Source organism: Serinus canaria, chromosome 2, assembly GCF_022539315.1.
Source record: "Serinus canaria isolate serCan28SL12 chromosome 2, serCan2020, whole genome shotgun sequence".
NCBI lineage: Eukaryota > Metazoa > Chordata > Aves > Passeriformes > Fringillidae > Serinus > Serinus canaria.
In genome coordinates, this window is record NC_066315.1 from 70,184,702 (window position 1) to 70,204,711 (window position 20,010).

At 41.8% G+C, this 20,010-nt stretch overlaps 2 protein-coding genes across 6 annotated transcripts in view; one reads left to right on the forward strand and one right to left on the reverse strand.

Annotated features, from left to right (window-relative positions):
* RELCH (RAB11 binding and LisH domain, coiled-coil and HEAT repeat containing) overlaps positions 1-6,903 on the reverse strand; it is a 75,843-nt gene extending 68,940 nt beyond the window's left edge. For 3 of the 4 annotated variants that reach the window (XM_050970683.1, XM_030228872.2, XM_030228867.2), the window contains exon 1: positions 6,290-6,898. In XM_050970683.1, coding sequence (XP_050826640.1) covers positions 6,290-6,770 — 481 coding nt within the window. In that variant the 5' untranslated portion in view covers positions 6,771-6,898. Of the gene's footprint in view, positions 1-6,289 lie in introns of all 4 variants that reach the window. The other variant, XM_050970684.1, reaches the window with a different exon arrangement.
* Positions 6,904-7,238: 335 nt separating this feature from the next.
* Positions 7,239-20,010, forward strand: part of PIGN (phosphatidylinositol glycan anchor biosynthesis class N) — a 102,514-nt gene continuing 89,742 nt past the window's right edge. For both annotated transcript variants that reach the window (XR_007776754.1, XM_030229110.2), the window contains exon 1: positions 7,239-7,314. The gene's annotated coding sequence lies outside the window, so the exon portion shown is untranslated. The remainder of the gene's footprint in view (positions 7,315-20,010) is intronic.

The following is a 20,010-nucleotide window of genomic DNA, read 5'->3' on the forward strand; positions in this document are numbered from 1 at the left end:
AAAAAGTACTTGTTATATAAATACGAAATTCTTGTTCTGTGACTTTTTACGTAACAGTATTTCCTTCAATTCAACAACAAAGTAATCAGCTGCATCACTATCATGCAGAATTATATTGCAGGAAGGGAAAAGGAAAATTGCCTCTACTCTACAGTGCACTGGAAGAAGGAGATCACTTTCTAAAAAGCTTTTTCAAACTTGGTCTGTTGAAAAAAAAAATTACAGTTTTTTTAACTATTTGTCCAACACACTCAATATACTTAGTGGCATGTATCAGGCATTCTCATCATAAAGAAATATATAAGGCCTACAAACTTTACTGAATTACTCAATGTTTTAGCCTGTGCTAGAGGAGATTTCAACTCAGTTTCTCAAAACTACAACTTTACAATACTCTAGAAATCCAAATACAAGTAACACCTCAAAGACAAGACAAATTCAGTAGTATAAGGTTTCAGAATTTATCTACTCAATTAAAAGAAAGAGTCCTCATACTATATTTTAGAGAGCTCCATAGATATAAGTTACCTAACTCAGATTTTGTAAAATATCTTAATTTATTGGGGAAGTGTAAGAACGTCCTGAAAAGACTTTTTCTCATATTTTCATTAATTCTGTGTTTACAGAACACAGAAGTCCAGTATTTATAAATTTTCAATTAACAGAGACAGACTGCACACAGATCAGCTTCCAACATAGCTGATATCAATATCTACTTGATAATAACTTGCTTTCAAATACTAGACAAACTTTCTTATCAGAAATGAAACTCATGTAAAATTTTCAGCAAGCATTCTCTCAGCTGGACAGAGTTTATGAGTCACATCTTCAGTTGAGAAAAAGGCAATTCTCTGATGGAAAAAAAAGCTACAGGAGATTTGATATAACTTACACAGAATTGAAATTACATATGGAAGAACTTAGAAAAGTTGCCAATGGCTGGTTCTGAAATGCAAAGTTTTAGCTCTACATTCTAATTTCCTTCTTTCCACCTACCAAAATCCAATCTCTTCTTTCCCTAACAGCAAAACCATCAGAAGGATGGTGTGCTGCTTCAGCACAAATCCAGCACGTTTTGCTGAAGCTTTGAGCCACACGATGGTTAAACACACACATAACTGAACTAGCTACACGGCATATATAGAGAGGTTCACTTCTGCTTTCCCCAACAAGTAACGGGAACTCTAGCACAGGAAGAGAACAGAAGATAGGACAAAAGCAATTAAATTCCCATCTCATAGCTCTGAGGATCCTAAAAGAACCACAACACGCACTAAGTTACAACAGGAGAAAATAGAACATAGTCAAAGTCACTACTCAGTGGATAACTTGATATCTACCTGCCTAATAATAGAGGCTTCTGTCCTCCTTTGTCCATAGTTGTCATGCTTATCAGGCTACCTTATCTTGTTACTTCTTTGTGTAGTTACATACTTATGGGAACTAACCTGTCTCCTGAGCAATCTACCATTACATCCCAAATCAGCCCAGCACAGACATCAATCAAAGCTTAGACTCATCCATCAAGCACAGCTTCCAGCACACCCAGTTTTAGTCATCTGACAACTCCAACAGTTGCAAAAGCCTTAACATAAGCAGCTTGTAAGCTATGAAGTGCATGTTACTGAAAACCTGTCAGAAACCAGTGTCAGTAAAATGGAGTGGGTTTAAAGAAGTCACAACAGGAAAAGTTCACCTGGCTTCTCTATCAGTAAAGCAAACATCAGAGCACTATCAAACCTCTCAGATTTCCTTCAGGCATTGCTCTTTTCTGCCAGGTTTGAAGCGAACTCTGCTTCCTTTTCTTTCAGCATTACGTACAAACCTCAACTCTTTCAAATGTTTTCTGTACTTCATTAAAAGTGACAACAATCAGCCTTTCCCATCTGTTGATTACCAGCAGCTTTGATTACCTATTTATCTGCACCTTTCCATCCCATCCTTTCTCAGGGGAGCACGTATTTTAAATGAGGCAGTAAAACCACTCTTAATCACAAGCTGCCAGTCTACCTCCCATTATCTGCAGATACAGCCAACAGGACTAGGTGGTTTTGCTTGCTTTCATAGAGTAACAAGGCAAAGACTTGAGCTGACAACACCAAAACATATAAGAAATAGTCATCAGAACAAAAATTATTTGCCATCTTCTCAATTTCCTGTTTTATTTAGACTGCTATTTAAACCGAGGTATAATGAACTGTTTGGAAGTAGCCCTGTTCTGCTATATTTTCACTCAGAACAAAAATCAGTTGAAACACTGGTCATGGCAAAGCTCCACACAAAATTACAATGTTTGTGATTCAGGCTTGAGAAAAGCTGTTACCAAGACATGCCCTCTCATAAAGGTAGAATCTGCATACTCTTCCCACTTTGCTTTTTCCAGTAGGATCCATCTGAATTTCAAAGGCTACAAGCAAAAGGAGCAATGCATTACAATAGTCCACACCACCCCCCCCAAAAAAAAAACCCAAAGGAAAATCAAACACCTCAAATCATAAACAAAGCCTGAAGCTTACTATGAAGAAGCAGCAACACTTTATATCTTTACTCATGGATTAGTTTAATACAACTGAAATCAAATCCTCAGAAAGCTATAAAAAATTTTATTATGGCTGTAACTAGAAAAAAATTATCTCCTGAAAACCACAAATGTAACATAAGTGCTCAAAATCCCTTATGATTTTCATTAAAGGTAGTTCAAATTTTGGGAATTTTGCACTTTAGTAGCAATAAAGAAAAAAATGAATGACAAATTTTAAGACTAACACTAGTCCTACCAGTATAAGCTGCATTCCTTCAGGAAAGGGCATTCATCAAACATGGCAACCAAAGGGCATCATATCAATCACATTAAAAAGAAGTTTTCTTCATCCACTATGCACAAACTTGAATTAGGGTCATGTGTATAATAAACACATTTGTGGTCCAGGAACACAGATGAGACATCTGAGCCACAGTTTTATTTCTAATTTTTGAGTGTCTCAACTGGTACTATACCTTCTTATGCAAAAATGTAGGGATAAAAAATTTATATTTATGTGTAGGTGCTGACTAGAGCCTTGTAAAAGATCTGGAATGCAGTAAGAAGAAGAGACTTCCAAACAATACTGCTCACATGAGTATCATTAGAAAAGTGGTATCCAGTGCTCTAGGAGATATTAAACTACTGCTATTGAAACCAATGAAAGAAGCTCTCAGAAGTTTGGAAACATCTGGCTGAGATACAGGACATGAAGGATGACTGTACACAGTGCTGGACACCTAAAGGAATTGTGTCACCTCCTTCACATGCTTCAAACTAGAAAATCAAAGTTGCTAGACACAAGAAACATTTCCACATTTTTCATTACAATATATCTTAATCTCAGTTTGTAAATGTGATGTTGCTGCTGCCGCTGGAAAAAGGAAGGATGTTTTTGCAAAGAACTACGAAATCCCAGTCATCTGACTGTCATTTGCTCTTGCAACCAAGAGCTCTGAAGCATGGTTCAAAGACAAAACAGCTTCTAAGTCACTTGCTGACCATATGATGCTGGTTGTTTAAATCCAATGACACTTCAGCAAAATCTTTTTGTAACAGTCTTTGAAGACGAAGAGAATAAATAAAACCACACCAAAATAAATTCCAGCACGCACTTAAGAGTTTAGACTGGCACTTCTCAGAGTCCTTTTAGGGAATGAACACTTGTACTGAAATTCTCCCATTCTGTACAGCACGTAAAGTAAGAAAGCTTTCTATTGCTCAGTAGAAATCCTCAGGCAGCATTCCAAACATACCTCACATTCAATAAGAATTGCCAGTCATACTTTTGCTGCATCCACTCCAATTATGAAAAATCTCGAATAAAGCCAGAGAAATTAACTTAAGCTGGGGGCTGGGAGGAGCAGGTACAAAGCACTGAGAACAAATTCTGACTTCAGAAATCAACAGAAATTTTTTAATGATGTTATGAATTTTCTTTCACTGAAGCATAAAATTCACATGACCTTGAAATGGCAATCATGCCAACCTGCACTACTTTCTACATCCATAGCTTCTATTAAGAAAACTCGTAGTTCATTCTCAAATACCTTTAGGCATGTTAAAGCAAGAGAAGCTACATGCACAACTCTTTTATAAAGGCAGGTACAAGAGACTGGATCTCTCAACAAAACTGGACATTTTGACTAACTTAGGAAACCGTTCAGACTTATTCTTAGATTTGAACTATAGCTCAGCCACCTACCTAAATGAAGTAATACCAGATGCTTAGGAAAAAAGTGAGGGAACTCTTCCAAAGACCATGATTTTCACCCATCAGAGTCTTCTGCATTCTACATTTTAATATTTGGAAAATGACATAACTACAAAGGCACGAGACTATCAGCTCTTGTTCAATCAGAATCAGTCTGAACAGCGCTGTCACAATTGCTAGCTCAATGCTAGACTCCAAACTCCAAGGAAGTCTGATGGCACTAAGTTAAAAAAGTTACTTGAGCTATACAAAAATATTTTTTCATTGTTCTGCATATGTCACCTTTCAATGTCACTTAATGTGGAGTGCCTTTTGAATCACTGTTGAGACAAAAAAAAAAAAGCTTTGAAATGCACTTTCTAATCTATTGTAAGATATCAGATTTCAAGACACACCTTTAGCATAAGGTCTAGCATGATATTTAATTTCAGCATTTCAGTATTATTAAACTTGTCTAAACTAAGTGTTAGTCCCCCCTTCTCTCTCTCCCCACTGCTATGGCCTCCTCCCTCCTTTTTTTAATAGGGACATCCCACAGACATCTGTCAATTAGCAAGTCAGCAAAACAATAATTAAGATTTTCTTACATAAGTGCACGTTGCTCTACAACTGCAAGAGGTTTTATTTTCCTGTGTATAACAACACAGCTACACAGGCTGTTGTTTTTCTAATTCTGGAGTATGTGCAGTATCAATAACTGGAAACAAGGTACTATGTTAACAAAAGAAAGAGAATATTTAATCAATCAGATTAATTGGCTGGAATCCCCAAGGAAGCAGCTCGGGGATGAAACAGAAATTTTTATCAGTTCAAAGCCCCGAAGCACAAATCTTTCCAACATTCACTAATCGTGTCATGAAGAAGACCACATTGAAGCTCTCAATTGGACAAAGAGAAGCATGAAATTCTAATATTCACAAACAAGACAAGCAGAACATAAACAACACATCAGGAATTTTAAAAGAAGCCATATATTTTTTAAAAGACCTTCAAATGCACTATCAAGTTGAAGTTTAGATGTCTATTATCCCAGCCATCCAGATGCTACTAGTTATTTCCAAATTTCAAGTGTAACTTCATGTCTTTGTGACATCAGAAACTGTTAAAAGAAACTAAACTACAGGACTATTCACAAAATGCCTTTAGGTATCTTGGTGAACACATAATTATGTCTTTCACCTGTCTGCTACCCACAATTCCTTTCAATACCTTCCCAGGAGTTCATTAAGTCTTCAAAAGTCAGGTGGCTGGTCAGCTTCTCTTTCCCAAAGCCACTTCCACAGGCCACCTCCTTTGTAGAACCCTATGTGTCTTGACACCAACACTGACAAGACACAGAAGTGATTTTATTCTAAGCCAAGTGTGCTACTTTTAAAACACAAAAGCTGTTAAGGCCAGCTGTGCAACAACTGTCCGAACACCTGCACTCCTTTTGCCCTCTAAACTTTTACCAACTCAGTATGTTTAGTGCTCCCCATCTCCTTGGCTAGCCAAAGATTACAGACACTTGGTAAACATGGTAGTGTTAATTATAGGAAGCATTGTATTAGTTGTGCAAGAGCTGTGAAACTCAGACCTATCTTTAGGTGCACCAGCAGATATAACACCCTGGCTCCTTATACCCGACTTCTGACAGTTTTTAGACTTTACATGTGGCACTCACGGCTTAACACCCCATTCTTTCTCCTAGCACCGTATGACTTATCTCTTGGCAGTGAGCACTAAAGAGGCTGCTGGAAATAATTTCTCCCACATTTGGAAAACACCAGAGACGTACACACAGGGATACCGAAGCTCATGAAACTACCTCTCTGGGACCAGGGAAGCACCTGATCTGGCAGCGCACCTCCTTGGCCCTCTCTGCCCCGCTCCTACAGCCTCCGCCACTCCCGCACAGGTTAAAGAGCAAGGAATGACTTGAACAAGGAACGATGCCAAACGCCTTTCACGGCCACCCAGCGACACCGAGAGCCATACCCGCCCAGCCCCGTGCTCCCACCGGCGGCTGTCCCCGCCTCCTGGAGCCCCCCGGGCCCCAAGCCAGGGTCACTTACTGAGCTGCCCGGCCCCGGGCTCCCTGCCGCCGGCTCCCCCGATCCCGCTGCTGCCGCCCAGGCTGCCCAGGGCCCCGCCGGCGGGCGGCGTGCCGCTCTGCCGCTCGAAGTTGCCCGGGTTGGAGAAGAAATCGCGGAGCCGGGGCAGCTCCCGGCCGCTCTCCAGCAACTCCGTGTGCAGCTCCAGCGCCGTCAGCAGGAACTGGTCCCGCAGCAGCTGCGCCGCTATCGCGTCCATCGGCACCCGCGGCAGCTCCCCTGCCCCCGCGGCAGCATCGCCCGGCGCCGCCGCTCGCAGACCCGGCAGCTCCTCGGGGCTCCCCGCCGCCGGCTCCGACTGCTGCTGCGGGTACGCCAGCCCGCCCGGCTCGGTGCTGCTGCTGCTGCCGCCGCCAGGCCGGGGCTCCTCGGGCTCGTCCTCCTCCGAGTCGCTGAGAAAGGGGTTCACACTGCCGCCCCCGCCGGCCGCCGCCGCCGCCATCTTACAGCCCGGCGCGGCGCGACCGCTGCCGGGGCGCTACCGCGGCAAAGCCTGCGCGGAGACGCCGCCGCAGACACCGGTCCTGGCGGGGCCGGGGCCCGAGCCGCTCCCAGGCCCCTGCGATGGTGCTGATGATGTTGACGATGCTGCTGTTACCGCGGGCGCTGCCGCCACCTGCGGCCACAGCGACTCCCCGCCGCCGCCTCCTCGGCGGCCTCCCACCCGCCCTGCTGCCGCTTCCGGATCCCCGCTCGCGCGAGACTTCCCGCTGCCAACCGCGAGCGGCGCCCCGGCACGGGGCCCCGCCCCCTCCGGGCCTCCCGCCCGCCCCCTCCGCGCAGGGCGGGGCCCGAGGGGAAGGAGCGACGCTGAGGGGCGTGGCCGCACAGGGGGCGGGGCTTTGGGGGAACCCCGCTGCTGGGCGCGGACCGGGGCGCGGTCGCGACAAGGGGCGTGGCTACTTGACGCACCTGCGATGGGGCGGGGCCGGGAGAGGCGGTGGGCGGAAGCGGAAGCGGCCGTGGATCGCGGTGGGGGACGAGGAGTGAGTTCTGGAGCGTGGGCGCCGAGCGCTTTCCGCGGGGAGGGGGCGGCCGATCCTGAAGCAGGGGGAAAGGGACGGCTGATCCTGGGGCACTGGGAAAGGGGGTGGGCACGGGCTGCGCCTCCGCGCTTCCGCTAAGCTTGGCTCGCTCCTCAGCCTCCGCGGCGGCCGCCCATCCCGTGTGGGCTCACGGCTCTGCTGGGACGGGAGGGATGCGCGACTGGGCTTGGCCTCCGAACCCGGGCTGGGGGCTCGGACCCTCGCCGGGTGGTGTTGACAGGGCTTCCCGGGGGAAAGCAGCGTCCTGCGAGGGCCCCGGGCCAGATGGACCTTGGATTGCCAAAGGAGGTGGTGGAGTCACTGTTCCTGGAGGTGTTTAAGGAAAGACTGGACGCAGCACTCGGTGCCATGGTCTAGATGACATGGGTTCGGTCATGGGCTGGACTCGATGTCGTCATCTCAGAGACCTTTTCCAACCAAGTTGGTTCTGTAACTCTGCGTTCCCGGTGGGTGTGTGAGCCATGTCCCAGCATCAAGTGTTGCTGCCATTAGGGAGGGCCCAAGCACAGGTGGATAGTAAGTTGATGGCCTCTGGAAGAAGGGTCAGGCAACTCAGGGGGACTAAAGGGATGTTGTAAGGTTATGCTGAGAGAAAATTAGAACGGCCAAAGCCCATCTAGTACTCAATCTGTCGACTGCTGTAAAAGACAACAAAATGTATTTGCAGATACATCAGCAGCAAAAGGAGAGCTAAGGAAAATGTTTATCCTTTTATGGATGTAAGGAGAAACAGTGGTAAAGGATGAGGAAAAGGCTGTGGTACAAAGCACCTTCTTTTTCTCGCTCTTTAATGACAAAGCCAGTTACCCTTGTGATGTACAGCCCCTGAGCCAGATGAAGGGAGAGGAAGTAGAATGATGCTCCTGCTGGGTCGGAGGGTGACGAGGCTCTGCCGAGGGATCTGGACAAGTTGTGTCCGGCAGCGCTACAGGATGCGGGAGAAGTGTCTGGAAGCTGGCCTAGCAGAAAAGGACCTGGGTGTGCTGATTGACAGCTCCCTGAAGATGAGCCAGCAATGTGCTCCGGTGGCCAAGAAGGCCAAGGGCATCCTGGCCTGTATCAGCAATAGTGTGGCCAGCAGGACCAGGGCAGTGATTGTCCCTCTGTACTCAGCACTGGTGAGGCCGCACCTTGAATCCTGTGTCAAGTTTTGGGCTCCTCACTACAAAAAGATCATTGAGGTGCTGGAATGTGTCCAGAGAAGGGCAACAGAGCTGGTTAAGAGTCTGCAGCACAAGTTTTCTGAGGAATGACTGCAGGAGCTGGGTCATTTAGCCTGGAGAAAAGGAAGTTTAGGGGGCACTTTCCTGTTCTCTACAACCACCTGAAAGGAGGCTGTAGAAGGTGATGGTTGGCCTCCTTTCCCAGGTAACAAGTGATAGGAGGAAAAGAAGTCACTTCAAGTTGTGCCACTGAATTTTTTCCTAATATGCATAAGATTGAATATTAGTAAAAATTTATTCACTGAAAGGGTAGTCAGGCATTGGAACAGGCTGCCCAGGGAAGTGGTGAGATCACCATCCCTAGAAATATTCAAAAGGCATGTGAATGTGGCACTTAGGAATGTATTTTAGCAGTGGACTTGGCAGTGCTGTGTTAACAGCTGGAGTCAATGGTCTTCGAGGTTTTTTCCAACATTAATGATTCTATGCATCCATGAAGTTGTGCATCTGGAAGTGTGAAGTTATCAATTTTAAAAAGATGATGCAAAGTGGTTACTTTGTGTGTTACCTGGCAAAACACTTGAAGCCGGAATGTAGCGGCAGGTAGTGTGCTACGGAAGGAAGTTCAGCTCACTGGAAACTATGCAAAATAGGATCGGCATTGGTTGCTGTTTGGTTTCTTTGGAAATGTTATTCCATTCCCACCAATGGAAGCTCTGTGTAAAGCTGATCCACTAGGACCTGCATACTGGGGCTGAACTCTTGGTAATAGAATAATGTGAATGTTTGGCAGCAACATAGAGATGTAAAAGCACTCTGGAGAACTCACTCCAAGCTCTTCCATTCACATGGTGGTGTGCCGTGAGAGACTATGCTTTCCAGTTTTGGATTTGCATAACTTTTCTGTAAATTTTAAACTCAATTTAGCTTTCTGTCCTGTAATAAACTTTGGATTTTTTTACTGATGTATTGTTTTATGTTGTTGATCCACTAAAAAGAGCCTAAGTGGCAGAGCATGAACTGTTTGTAGCATAATGTAAAATAGCAGTGTGTTGAAAATTCTTAAAAAGTTCTAGTGGGATTGTTGGTGTTCAGGAACAATAATCACGAGAACATAATCACGAGAAATGATCATATGCAGGTGCTTTTATTGAAGAGCTCTGGGTGTCAGGGGTACAAACCCAAATCTGACTCCGACATAGGTTTGGGAGGGATATGCTTTTATATTCTATCGTTACATAACTTTCACGTTAATTATTAAACTTATTATTATTGTTCTATAGTATACATAGATTTCAGCCAAGCATAGCCACCTTAGACTAGGAACATACAGTTTCTCATTGTCCTTCTTATGATTATACAATAATTATTTTAATTACCAAACAATCATTACAGCTAGCAATTATACTACTTACACAGGTAAAACACAAGGCTTAACAATTCAGAGTGTATCTTAGCATTTTCCAGGGCGCCACTATCAAGACCACAACAAAAATGGGGACAAAACCATTTTAGCGTTGCTGTTCCGGTGGAATTGCGAACCTTTAAAGAAACCTTCTGCTTTTATCTTTCGGGAGGGTCAGAGCGTGTTCAGAGTGAGTTGGTCTGGTGCTTTCCCTCCCTGGGGAAGGAGGGCGAGCCCTGCCAGGGTCCTGCAGCGGCCTCTGGCGCCGATCCGTGGGCTCTGCAGCGCTCGCCTCTGCCTTTCTCTTCACTAACTCCTTTCTGCCCGCTGCTCTGTGCCGTGCCAGTAAGGACTAACTTTTTTCACTCTTCCACTCCGCAAATCGATGTAAAAGCGTCCCACTGTTTCACTGCTTTGGGAGAGGTTTGTTTGGGTTTGTGAAACTAAATTAAATATTTACAGATGTCTCTCGATTGGTCCAAAATAATTTATGGATGGCTGGGAAAAAGCTGAATTTCAGTCTTTGCTGAAAAGTGTATTCCAGGAATAATGAGTGTAGGTAGAAAAATGTGCTGGTAACAATATGCTTAAAAGAGTTTATGTGCCAAAGGGTATTGTTCTGAGAAACCAGAGAAGAAAACCTGATTGTGTAGTGCCTCAGAGGATGTGTGAGGCAGAAAAAGCTGCATCAGTACTGGAAATGGAGCATTATATAGGTCTACTTGAGGCAGACAGCTGCAAGTTAATTATTCAGTAGTCATTCTAAGAGAGGCAGATTGTTCATCAAGCTGCTTTGTCTCTTAGTAGAGTTGCTGTCTCCTTCTAACTTTTAAAGGATTTGAGTTATATGTCTGAAGAACAACATATCTAAATACGTCTCAGAAAGCTGAGTCCAAATTACATGGGCTTGAACAACAAAAAAAAATCTGAATAATCTTTTTTTGGAGGAGATGGTGTAAACCTTTTTTTTTTCATGTTTTGTTTTATGAACTTTTAAATTTATGGTCCTTGAGATGAAAAATTAGTAAAAAAAACTTTGCATTTACCGTGTTGATTTTGGTAGGAGTGTTAAATCTTGAGCTAATGCCTGAGAGTTTAATGAACTGAAACATATGACCAGTTTCAGGTTCCCTCTGTTGTTTGGTGGGGTCATGAGTGTGTAAAGTGTTCTTTCTTTCTGCACTACTCTGGTGCAGCATCAGCCATTCTCACAGCCAGTGAACACACAGTTTAAGTCAAGCTTTAAAGGAGTTTCTGTTTCGGCTCCCCCACACAAAGTTAATTTCATTCAAAGAAGTGAATTCTTTTAGGTACATACTGGGGCTTTTTCTGTGCTGAATACTTCAAGTATATGAATTAATATGTTCTAGTGGGTCCTATAGGGAAATAGGGTAGCTTTTTTTAATCTGGTTGGGATCCCAATTAGGGCATAGGAAACAAAATAAGGGAACAAAATAATGGAGAACTATCTGAACAAATCTGATTTCTACTATAAAATAATGCTGATCTGTGAGTTCTACCAACTTTTGCGTAAGTTTTCTCCTAAAAGTGAGCTGCCTGCAAGAATCATTGTCTATATATGTTTATTGAAGGCTGACTTTTGCCTCCTTTCAAAAGAAACTTGAAGGCAATTATGATTTTTATGTTTGCTTTTAGACCTTAAGAATGAATTTTAGTGCTTTGTTAACTCTAACCTCTAAAATATTTTTATATTTTGTGGGAGCCAAATAATGCAGATGTTGAGACACATAGTGTTGGTAGCTTGTGCTTAAAGACCTCTGCCATATCTCTGAAATTGTATTTGTGCATTCCAGTTTCAAGGGAATGTTTTTAAATGAGAACAGCCTGTAACTATCAGTAGTTAATGCTTACTTGTGTGTTACATTCAGATGTAACTTTACTCAGAGAGCTCTGCTTATGAGGGTTTTTTAAAATTGGGATTTTAAGTGAAGGCAGTACAGCAGTGAGAAGGGGCATTTGGAAATATTTTCAGCGTCACCAAAAATGTGATAATGCCCTATGAAATCAGGCAAAGAGCTGAATTAAACAAAACAACCTCCCAAAATCCCTTTGAATTCAAATTTGGCTGTGTGTTTCTGCCTCCAAAACTGCTGTTTTGAAGTGTTATTTTAAACAGTGGATATTTTGAAATCTACCATCAGAAAAAGACATCAAACACACTAAGAGCCTAGGGAGTATTTTAGAAAACTTGTTCAGGCTTTATGATGGGCTTTATTCTGTGTATATTTATGGCTTTATGAGAATAAATATGTAAGGAAAAATTGCTGTTAGTTGAGTGAGGATATATAAACTGTGAATCAAAGGCGTGACCTTTTATGACACTGCAGACACTTGAGGATTGAATTACTTGGGCCTTGTTCACCGTAGCCTAGAAAATGGAGTACATTGTCTGGACTGCAGGCTGCCCAGAAAGATGTTGCAGAGGCTCTGACATGGGTGCCTGACCCTGCCTCACCATGCTGAGGGACAGGGGAGGTGGGGAAGGGAAGATGCTCTGTGCTTTTGCTGTCTGCTTCACGTTATTCCTCTTCAATTTAGAATTTGCAGAGTTTTGAACAAAAAAATCAGCATTTTTTTTTCCTTATATGGCCTGCTGACTACAACTAATTTCGGATGAAGGCTTCAAAGAATGAAGTAGCCTGAGGACATGCTTTGAGCATGCTGAGTTAGGTCTTTGTTAGGAGGAGATGATATCCTGTCCTGCTGCCAACACAGAGGTTTGTGTCGGGAATTCGGGGAACTAAACTACAGCAAAGTCATCTTTATTCTTCCTGCTGCCTTTTTTTTTTCTCCTTGAGGTTATTTTTCAATTCAATTCATTCTCTAGAATGCTTAACTATCCAGTTGTACACCTGGCTGTGCCAGTCCGAGGAAGAGATTTGGCTTGGGAATAAGTGGGCAGGAACAGAGGAGGACAGGACAGCTCTCTGCAGCTGTACTGTCTTGTTTTTCTTGGAATATTTATACAGTAGTGAAATAACTGTGAAAATATCTTATTCTGCTAACTGCTATCCCCATGACAGCTGTTTTTGCATAAAAGACCTGATAAAATATATTTGCCTTACTGGTCCCGAGTATTTTGGAAAATATGCTTTTAGTTACAAGCAAGTTTTGATAGGTGGCAGGGTACAAGTGAATAACTGATACACAGATCACCTCAAATATGAGAAGTGGGGAGTTGTTGCCCATCTGTATTCTCCAGATTTGTGGGTTTCTCCCTAGCAGTTTTTGATCTGTCTTCTGAGCTCTTTTTTTCTCTGCAGTGACTCTATTGCTGTTCATTTGCCAAAAGAGTTAGAGTGCCGGGGAGTTTTCATTTTTCAGCAGTTCCCCATATTGCAGAGAAGCAGAACACTGATTGTTTTCAGGAATAATTTTCTGTCTCCATTAATTATTAGACTGAGTCAGCAGCTGAAAAATAAAGGTGTCTTATACAAATGAAAAGTGGCTTGGCTTTGTAGTAAAAACAAATACAAGCTCACAGGCAGAGGGTGTTTGCAAGTTGATATATCATAAACGCTAATGAATGCTAACTACTTGGTTTGTGGAGGCCAAGTGTAGGAGCACAGAGAACTTTCTATGAAAGTAAAGGCCAGTATTTCAGGCTGCAGTGATTGATAAGTTCAGTGACTTTTTGAGTCCTGTGGGAGCTTAGGGAAATGCTTCCTTCGTGAGCAGTTTGCAAGAATGGCTGCTGGTGGAAGAGTTAGAGAAGGTTATTCCTTTGCACAGAGATTTCTTACTAGACCTCAAAGTATCTTTGCACAAATACTGTGTATGCTTGTATTATGACTTGATGCTCTTTTAAAGGAGGCATAATCCATCCTTTTTAGCATTTTTCTCCGGTTTACAACTTGACTGTTGCAATTCTGTTAAAGCTGGAGAGGTGGGATTTGCCGGGTTTCTGGGTGTGCGGCGGTGCCGGGCGCGGTGCAGCACCCTGGAGAGCGCCGGGCGGAGGGAGGGCACCGCTCCCGGCTCTGCTCGCCCTCCTGCCCCGGGCTCTCCTCCGGCCGCCAAGGGGTTTTTGTTCTCAGTGCCGAGCTCAACCTGCCCCTGTCCGTGTCAGCCTTGTTTGGAATGCAAGTTTGGCAAGTAAAGGTGTAGAAAATGTAGATAATGCTAGCCGGTTGAATAGTGTTCAGCTACACCTTATAGTCAACTTGCCAGCATAACTAAGTAGTATTTTTGAACCCAAAAAGTCCTGAAGTCTTTTACTAAAAAACAAAAACAAAACCCCGCCAACTTTTGAAAAGGTGGGGAACTACAAATTGATTACTTGACTACCTTTTATAAAAGTATTACTTCATGCTTGGAAGACTGTGGTCTTTTTTTTCCTTCAAACTGAAGCTTTTGGTAAATTTGCTTTCAGAGGCTTATAAATAAGATCCAACAGATGTGCTTGTTGCTAAATGACATAATTCTTGTTTATTTGTAATCGTTGCTCTCAGTGACTTAGTAGAAGCAAAACAACTTCTGCCAACTTTTTTGAGCCTTCATTATTCATACTAGCTTCTCTAGAACACAGATAAAGCACTGTTTATTTGTTGTTTTTTTTTTTTTTTGTTAAAGGGTATTTTTTCCTCTGTGTGTATATATAATAAATTTGCAAACTAGTTTTGCAAAAGTGTAGCTGAAAGTTGTTTTTTTTATCCTCGTCCCTGTGTGTTCTACATTAATATTTGTTGTATGACTTTAAAGTATGATCCTTGCCCCTTTTGTTGTTAAAGGGTAGAACTGTCATGCTTCTATTGGTACTTCTGCTTTATTGTGTATTTTTATTGCAAATGGCTTTTAAAATACCCCAGGGGGCCTTCGGCCTTGGTTTGTGAGGGAGGGCTCCAGTAAGAAAGAAGACTGCTGTGGCAAGCTGCCTTCCATGTGCTTGTCTTCTCTTAAGTGCCACTTGTCCCTTGACCCTGACCTGTGAAAACTGGTAGGATGTGTTTTATTAAACACTGTCAGACTTATGTTCTTTCCCCCAGAGTATCCCATAAAACTTTTAATACGAAGAATCTGTCTACAAAATCTCCAAGCAGGTTAAGAAAAAAACAGTGACAGGAAAACATTCTTGTTTTCTTCAAGAACACAGAAATCTGAGTGAATCTTCTACTTTTGGTGGTACAAAAAATAATTAAACAGTCCATCTTGAGATGGTAAAAACTATGCAGTATCACAGTGATGTTTGAAGAAGACTTGCTGGAGGAGTATTGCTGAATGACTTAGAAATCAAGAAATATGCAAGAGGATTTGCAGATACCTCCTGAGACCAGGCACAGGTCCTCCAATTGCTGTTACCCAGTGAAATAATTCACAACAAGATCACACAGGGTTTCTTGTTGTTGGGTTTTGTTTTTTTTTGAGTTCTGAATTTTTAGCTGCATGCATCCTGAGTGAATGTAATGCTAAATATTTACTCCATGCTTTGCCTGCACTTGGCTAACAAATGGTACAAAAGGGTGATGCTCTTGTTTTCTATTTCATGCCTCAAAAAAGTAATTGTTAATAAAGTGCTCTTGTTCACTGCTGTCCCATTGTCAGTGTTGTTCTCAGGCATGGGCTTTTTTCCTGGAAAACTTGTGGATACAATTTGTCCATGTTTAAGGACAATTCAGAGAAAATTGCATTGGCTGACACTGGGGTGACTGCTTTGCAGTGTGTTCAAGTGTTGGAACTTTTGATGTTTCATTGATGCTTTGCAGCCCATAGTCAAATTTCTCCCTGACAAATTCTGGCAAAAGAGACTTTTCTAGGCAGGCAGAATAATTTTGATTATCAAGTGATGTTAAAAAGAAAATTAAGTATTCTTTGTGCTCTTTGCCTCAAGTTTGGCTGTGCTTTACTGAATCACATTTAAAATTTAAAACAGTTGTCATTTGTTATTATAATCCCTAAAATGCTCAGTGAAGATGTTGAACATAAAATAATTTTAAACAGATGGTTTGAATTACAAAAGCCACTTCAGTGCCAGAGCAAGTGGAAATACTGTAGTTGCAGTTTCATTGTCTGGCAGAGTATGTTATACTTCAATAGAGAAAGAAAATGAAAATTTGGGGAAGAGGAAAAGGGAATTTACCATTTTCCCACTTCATACATGATGAAGTCAAGATGAGGATTTGGGGTTTCCTATGTTTAAGTAGTGGGTGAAGATATGAGAGTTACTCAGAATTGGCTGGTACATCTCTTGTATAAATAACAGCCTTGTGCAGTCAATAGGTGTGGGCTGTGACAGCAGGAATGACTTGAGTGCATTTCCTGACTAGTGTAGCTCTTTAAAAATCTGAATTAGTGAAAGAATAGGGTAGGGACTGCCAACACCACCTTTAGAGCTGGCATATCACGCAAAGTACTGTCAGACCACCCAACTTCCATTTGCTCCTCTGCCCTAAGAAAAGGATAATTTTTTAATGTGTAGACAAATTGTACAGTCACAACTTTGACAGTTAAATTACAAAATACACAACACTGTTTAATTGAAAAACATTAGCCAGAAGCACAGCAGACATTCTTGTCTATTTCTTTTTTCTGTAAAAAATAAGGCCATTGATGCTTATTGAAAATGCATTTGCAGTGGATTCTCTTCATTTTAGTCAACAGACTTGACGGTATTAGTGAAGCATGGCCCCTCTAAAAGAAATTACTAATGTACCTTGAGCTCCTTGTTTTGACACTTCATTGTCGTTAAGAAAATACTCCTGCCAATATTCCACGCAGTATTTTGTGTGTGTTTCATTGCATATTCAGAGAAAGAAAAATATAAAAAGTTCTTCACATTTTGTGTGAAGAACTATATTGTGTTGTAGTACAAGTATGGTTTCCTTTGCTTTATAAAACATGCTGAGAAATTATAACTTCATAGGCAATGCAACTTAGATGTAGATGACTTGGGGAAAATGAGTGCTTTATTTAATTATGTCAGCCTTCCTGTTAATTGTTGAGGGACCTGATCCAGACTGGTGCTGTGGATGTAGATTCTGTGGCATCAAAAAGAAGGTTTGGAAAAAACCATTCTTGTCAACAAATTACAGATGAACTTGAAAAGAGGGAAAAGCTTGTGTGAAGAAGAGTTGGTCTTGGGTGGCTCATTGTGACTGTCTTGCTCCCCTGCCACCATCACAGTCTGGGTGTTTTAGTCTTTGCACTGACGTGGCTGCTGGAGAGGAACTTGTGGCTAATAGCAGGACTTTTTGGTATTGTTTTGAGTAGGTGTGAATACAAAGAAAGGGTCTCTTCATCCTGTTTGCCACCAGATGGGAGCTTAACTTTCTCCCTAGAATCCAGAGTGAGGGGAGAGAACCACCAAAAAACCCTCCTCTAATCTGCATGTATCACTTTATTCTGGAAAAATAATCAATTGCAGTCAGAAGGTCCTTGCTGCTTTTCTTTCTTTCATCTCCTAAACTTTAGGGAAGGTGTCTGCTGGTTCTGCCTTGCTGTCTCTCAGATCGATCTCACCTGTGCATCTTACTCTCTTCTCTGCTCCTGTGCAACATCCAAAGAAGTGAGAAGCTCTGAAGTCTGGTGGAGCCCCCTGCATCACCTTGGCACTGCCCATTTTCTACTTCCTCTGTGTGAACAACTTGCATTTAACAGGCAGTGAGTAGCCTAGTGGATCTTTAGTACTTTCCTGTTAAGGATCTGAAAAGGATCTTTGTTTAAGAATCCACTGCAGCTTTGTGATTTTGACTCCAAATCGTTTGAACAAAAATATTTTATTGGAATAGTTTAAGGTCTGGCATAGTGGGGGTTGGACAGTATCATTATTGACTCTGTACAGTTTAGGAGATGGTGACAGAAGGGGGAAACATAGAAAGAAAGGAATATAAGTTAGAGTCTGGTATATAGCTTACTAGTTGGGCTGGGTCTATAGAGGAGGTGATTTGGCTGTCTGAATTGTATTAGGATTCCAGGATTCTGTAGTAGCAAGTGATATGTTTGGGTGGGCAGTAAGAAATGACACCTGGCAAACAGGTTGCACCATGTTTATTTTATCTACAGGACTTAGAGTCTCTTTCCTCTTGGTGTGACAGGCAATGACTTAACAGAAGAAAGCAGAGTAATGCAGTCAGAATTTGAGTAAAGCTTGTGTTTTGCCCTGTGAAAATAAGGACTGTGGAAGGTACTGCACTAAGGGATTGCCTGAGAAAATATCACAGGACACAAAAATATTGAGATATCTTTGGCTCAAGTTTTCTTGACAGAAAAATATAAGATGTATTTCCAAGTGACAGTTTGTTTATCCACATTTTGGATGGTCAGGCACCTGAGGGCAGAGATGTTTTGGCACTAGTCATAAATACTTAGATACAGCTCCTCAGCCTCAAAAGTGTGTACGCTTAAACATTTTTGCTTTTCTTCTGTCAGCAGGCTGTGGCTTTTGCTTTTTCTTATAAGCTAGTGCTTAGTCCAGTTCTTCCCTTAATCCTGGTTATTTTTTTCCTTGTGAGTAAGAAATTATTATTGAAATCGTTATCCTTATTGTTTCCATGCCTTTCGAGCTGTCTTGAACAGTTGAGCACCAGGCTCTGTAGAGAAATTTGCATTCAGCTGAGTGCAATTAGGAGCTTTCCAAAGCCTCTGTACCTGTGGGAAACTTTGTAAGCTTGAGGACAGAATTTGTTTCATGGTGTTGTGTCACAGTGATGACACACAAAGTCCTGCATGCAAGGAGCAGGGTCAGCTAAGACAGGGGCAGAAGGGAGGGACCTGGCAGGAGCAGGTGCTTTGGGAGCTGCCTGTCTGGAAACCATGTGATGGTGTTGAGCAGTAGGATATGTTGGACCCAGATAAATGGTTTGGTGTAATGTAATCAAACTGTGGTTGCAAAAGAAATATCCTTTTCTTTTTTTTTGTTTTCTCACTAATTCTATAGATACTATAGTCTAAGCATTACATTTGAATTGTGTTGATTGAACTTTTCTGTTTGCAAAGACTGAGGCCTAGGGAGAGTTTAAAGCAAAGAGAATTAGCTAGTGCAGAAAACAGATTAGGTTACTAATACTTTAATTAGGAGAACACAGAATATGTTAAGATGTGGAATTGTAGCACTGGGAGCATGCAACAAGTGGAAGTAACAGCTTTCTTTAGTAGGGTGTTTAGTCTCATCAGTTTAAGGCATGAGTAGTTCATAATCTCTTATCAAGCACAACTGCTTCAAAAGTAAAAGCCCTGTGGAAAATAAAACTGATTGAATAAAATGATCTCTGGCACTGAACTTAGTGGTATTTCAGTGATCGTGATTTCATTTATTTAAATTGATGCAGGAACTCTGAATACTTAAAAATAAAAAAATAAACAAACTGATATTTACAGATATTCCAAATATCTTGGAATCTCACTTGTAGACATAAAAACTTGTGAGTTCCTGATTAGCAAAAAGTTTTTGTTCATTTAATGTGACTACTACATTTCTCTTTGAGGTGTTGGAGTGTTTTGTTATCTCAATTTTTTGTTTAGTTTTCTCTTCAAATATCTCATATGAGAAATTGCTATAGTAATGTTTCAGATTAGAGTTGGAGTTGTTGCATCTGTGTTTGAATTAGGAAAATGGGTGGAATTGGAAGTTATGTTTAACTTACATTCAGATCTGAATTTTCTTTGGGTTAGTAAGTAATATTGTGTATTATCTTTCAAATCTTTTTCAGTATGTTTCTTTTTTTCCTCTGATTTTCTCAGCCTTTTAAGTTTTTGTTTTAAAAAACATCTTTCAGAGTTCTGGTCAGAGTTAAGGTTACGTGGTAGCAAAGCCTTTTATGCTTATTTGGTAAGAGTGGTAGATTTACCATATGGTGGCTGCCTGTGTCTGTTCAGCTACTGGAATTCTGAAAGTAACAAGATAAACTTAATAAATATATTGTTGTTGGGAAGCTCTAACTAGATTGTTAAACAAACTGTTTCTTTTAGAGAGAGGTGTGTATTTACATAGGTAGTCTGAACCTTCCAGGCTGTTAAGAGCATCTGTTTCTTAATTGGTAAATGGATGTTTAGCTAAGGTGGATAATTAGCTAATATTTAAATCACTAAGCAGCTTGGACAGCACTAATAGTC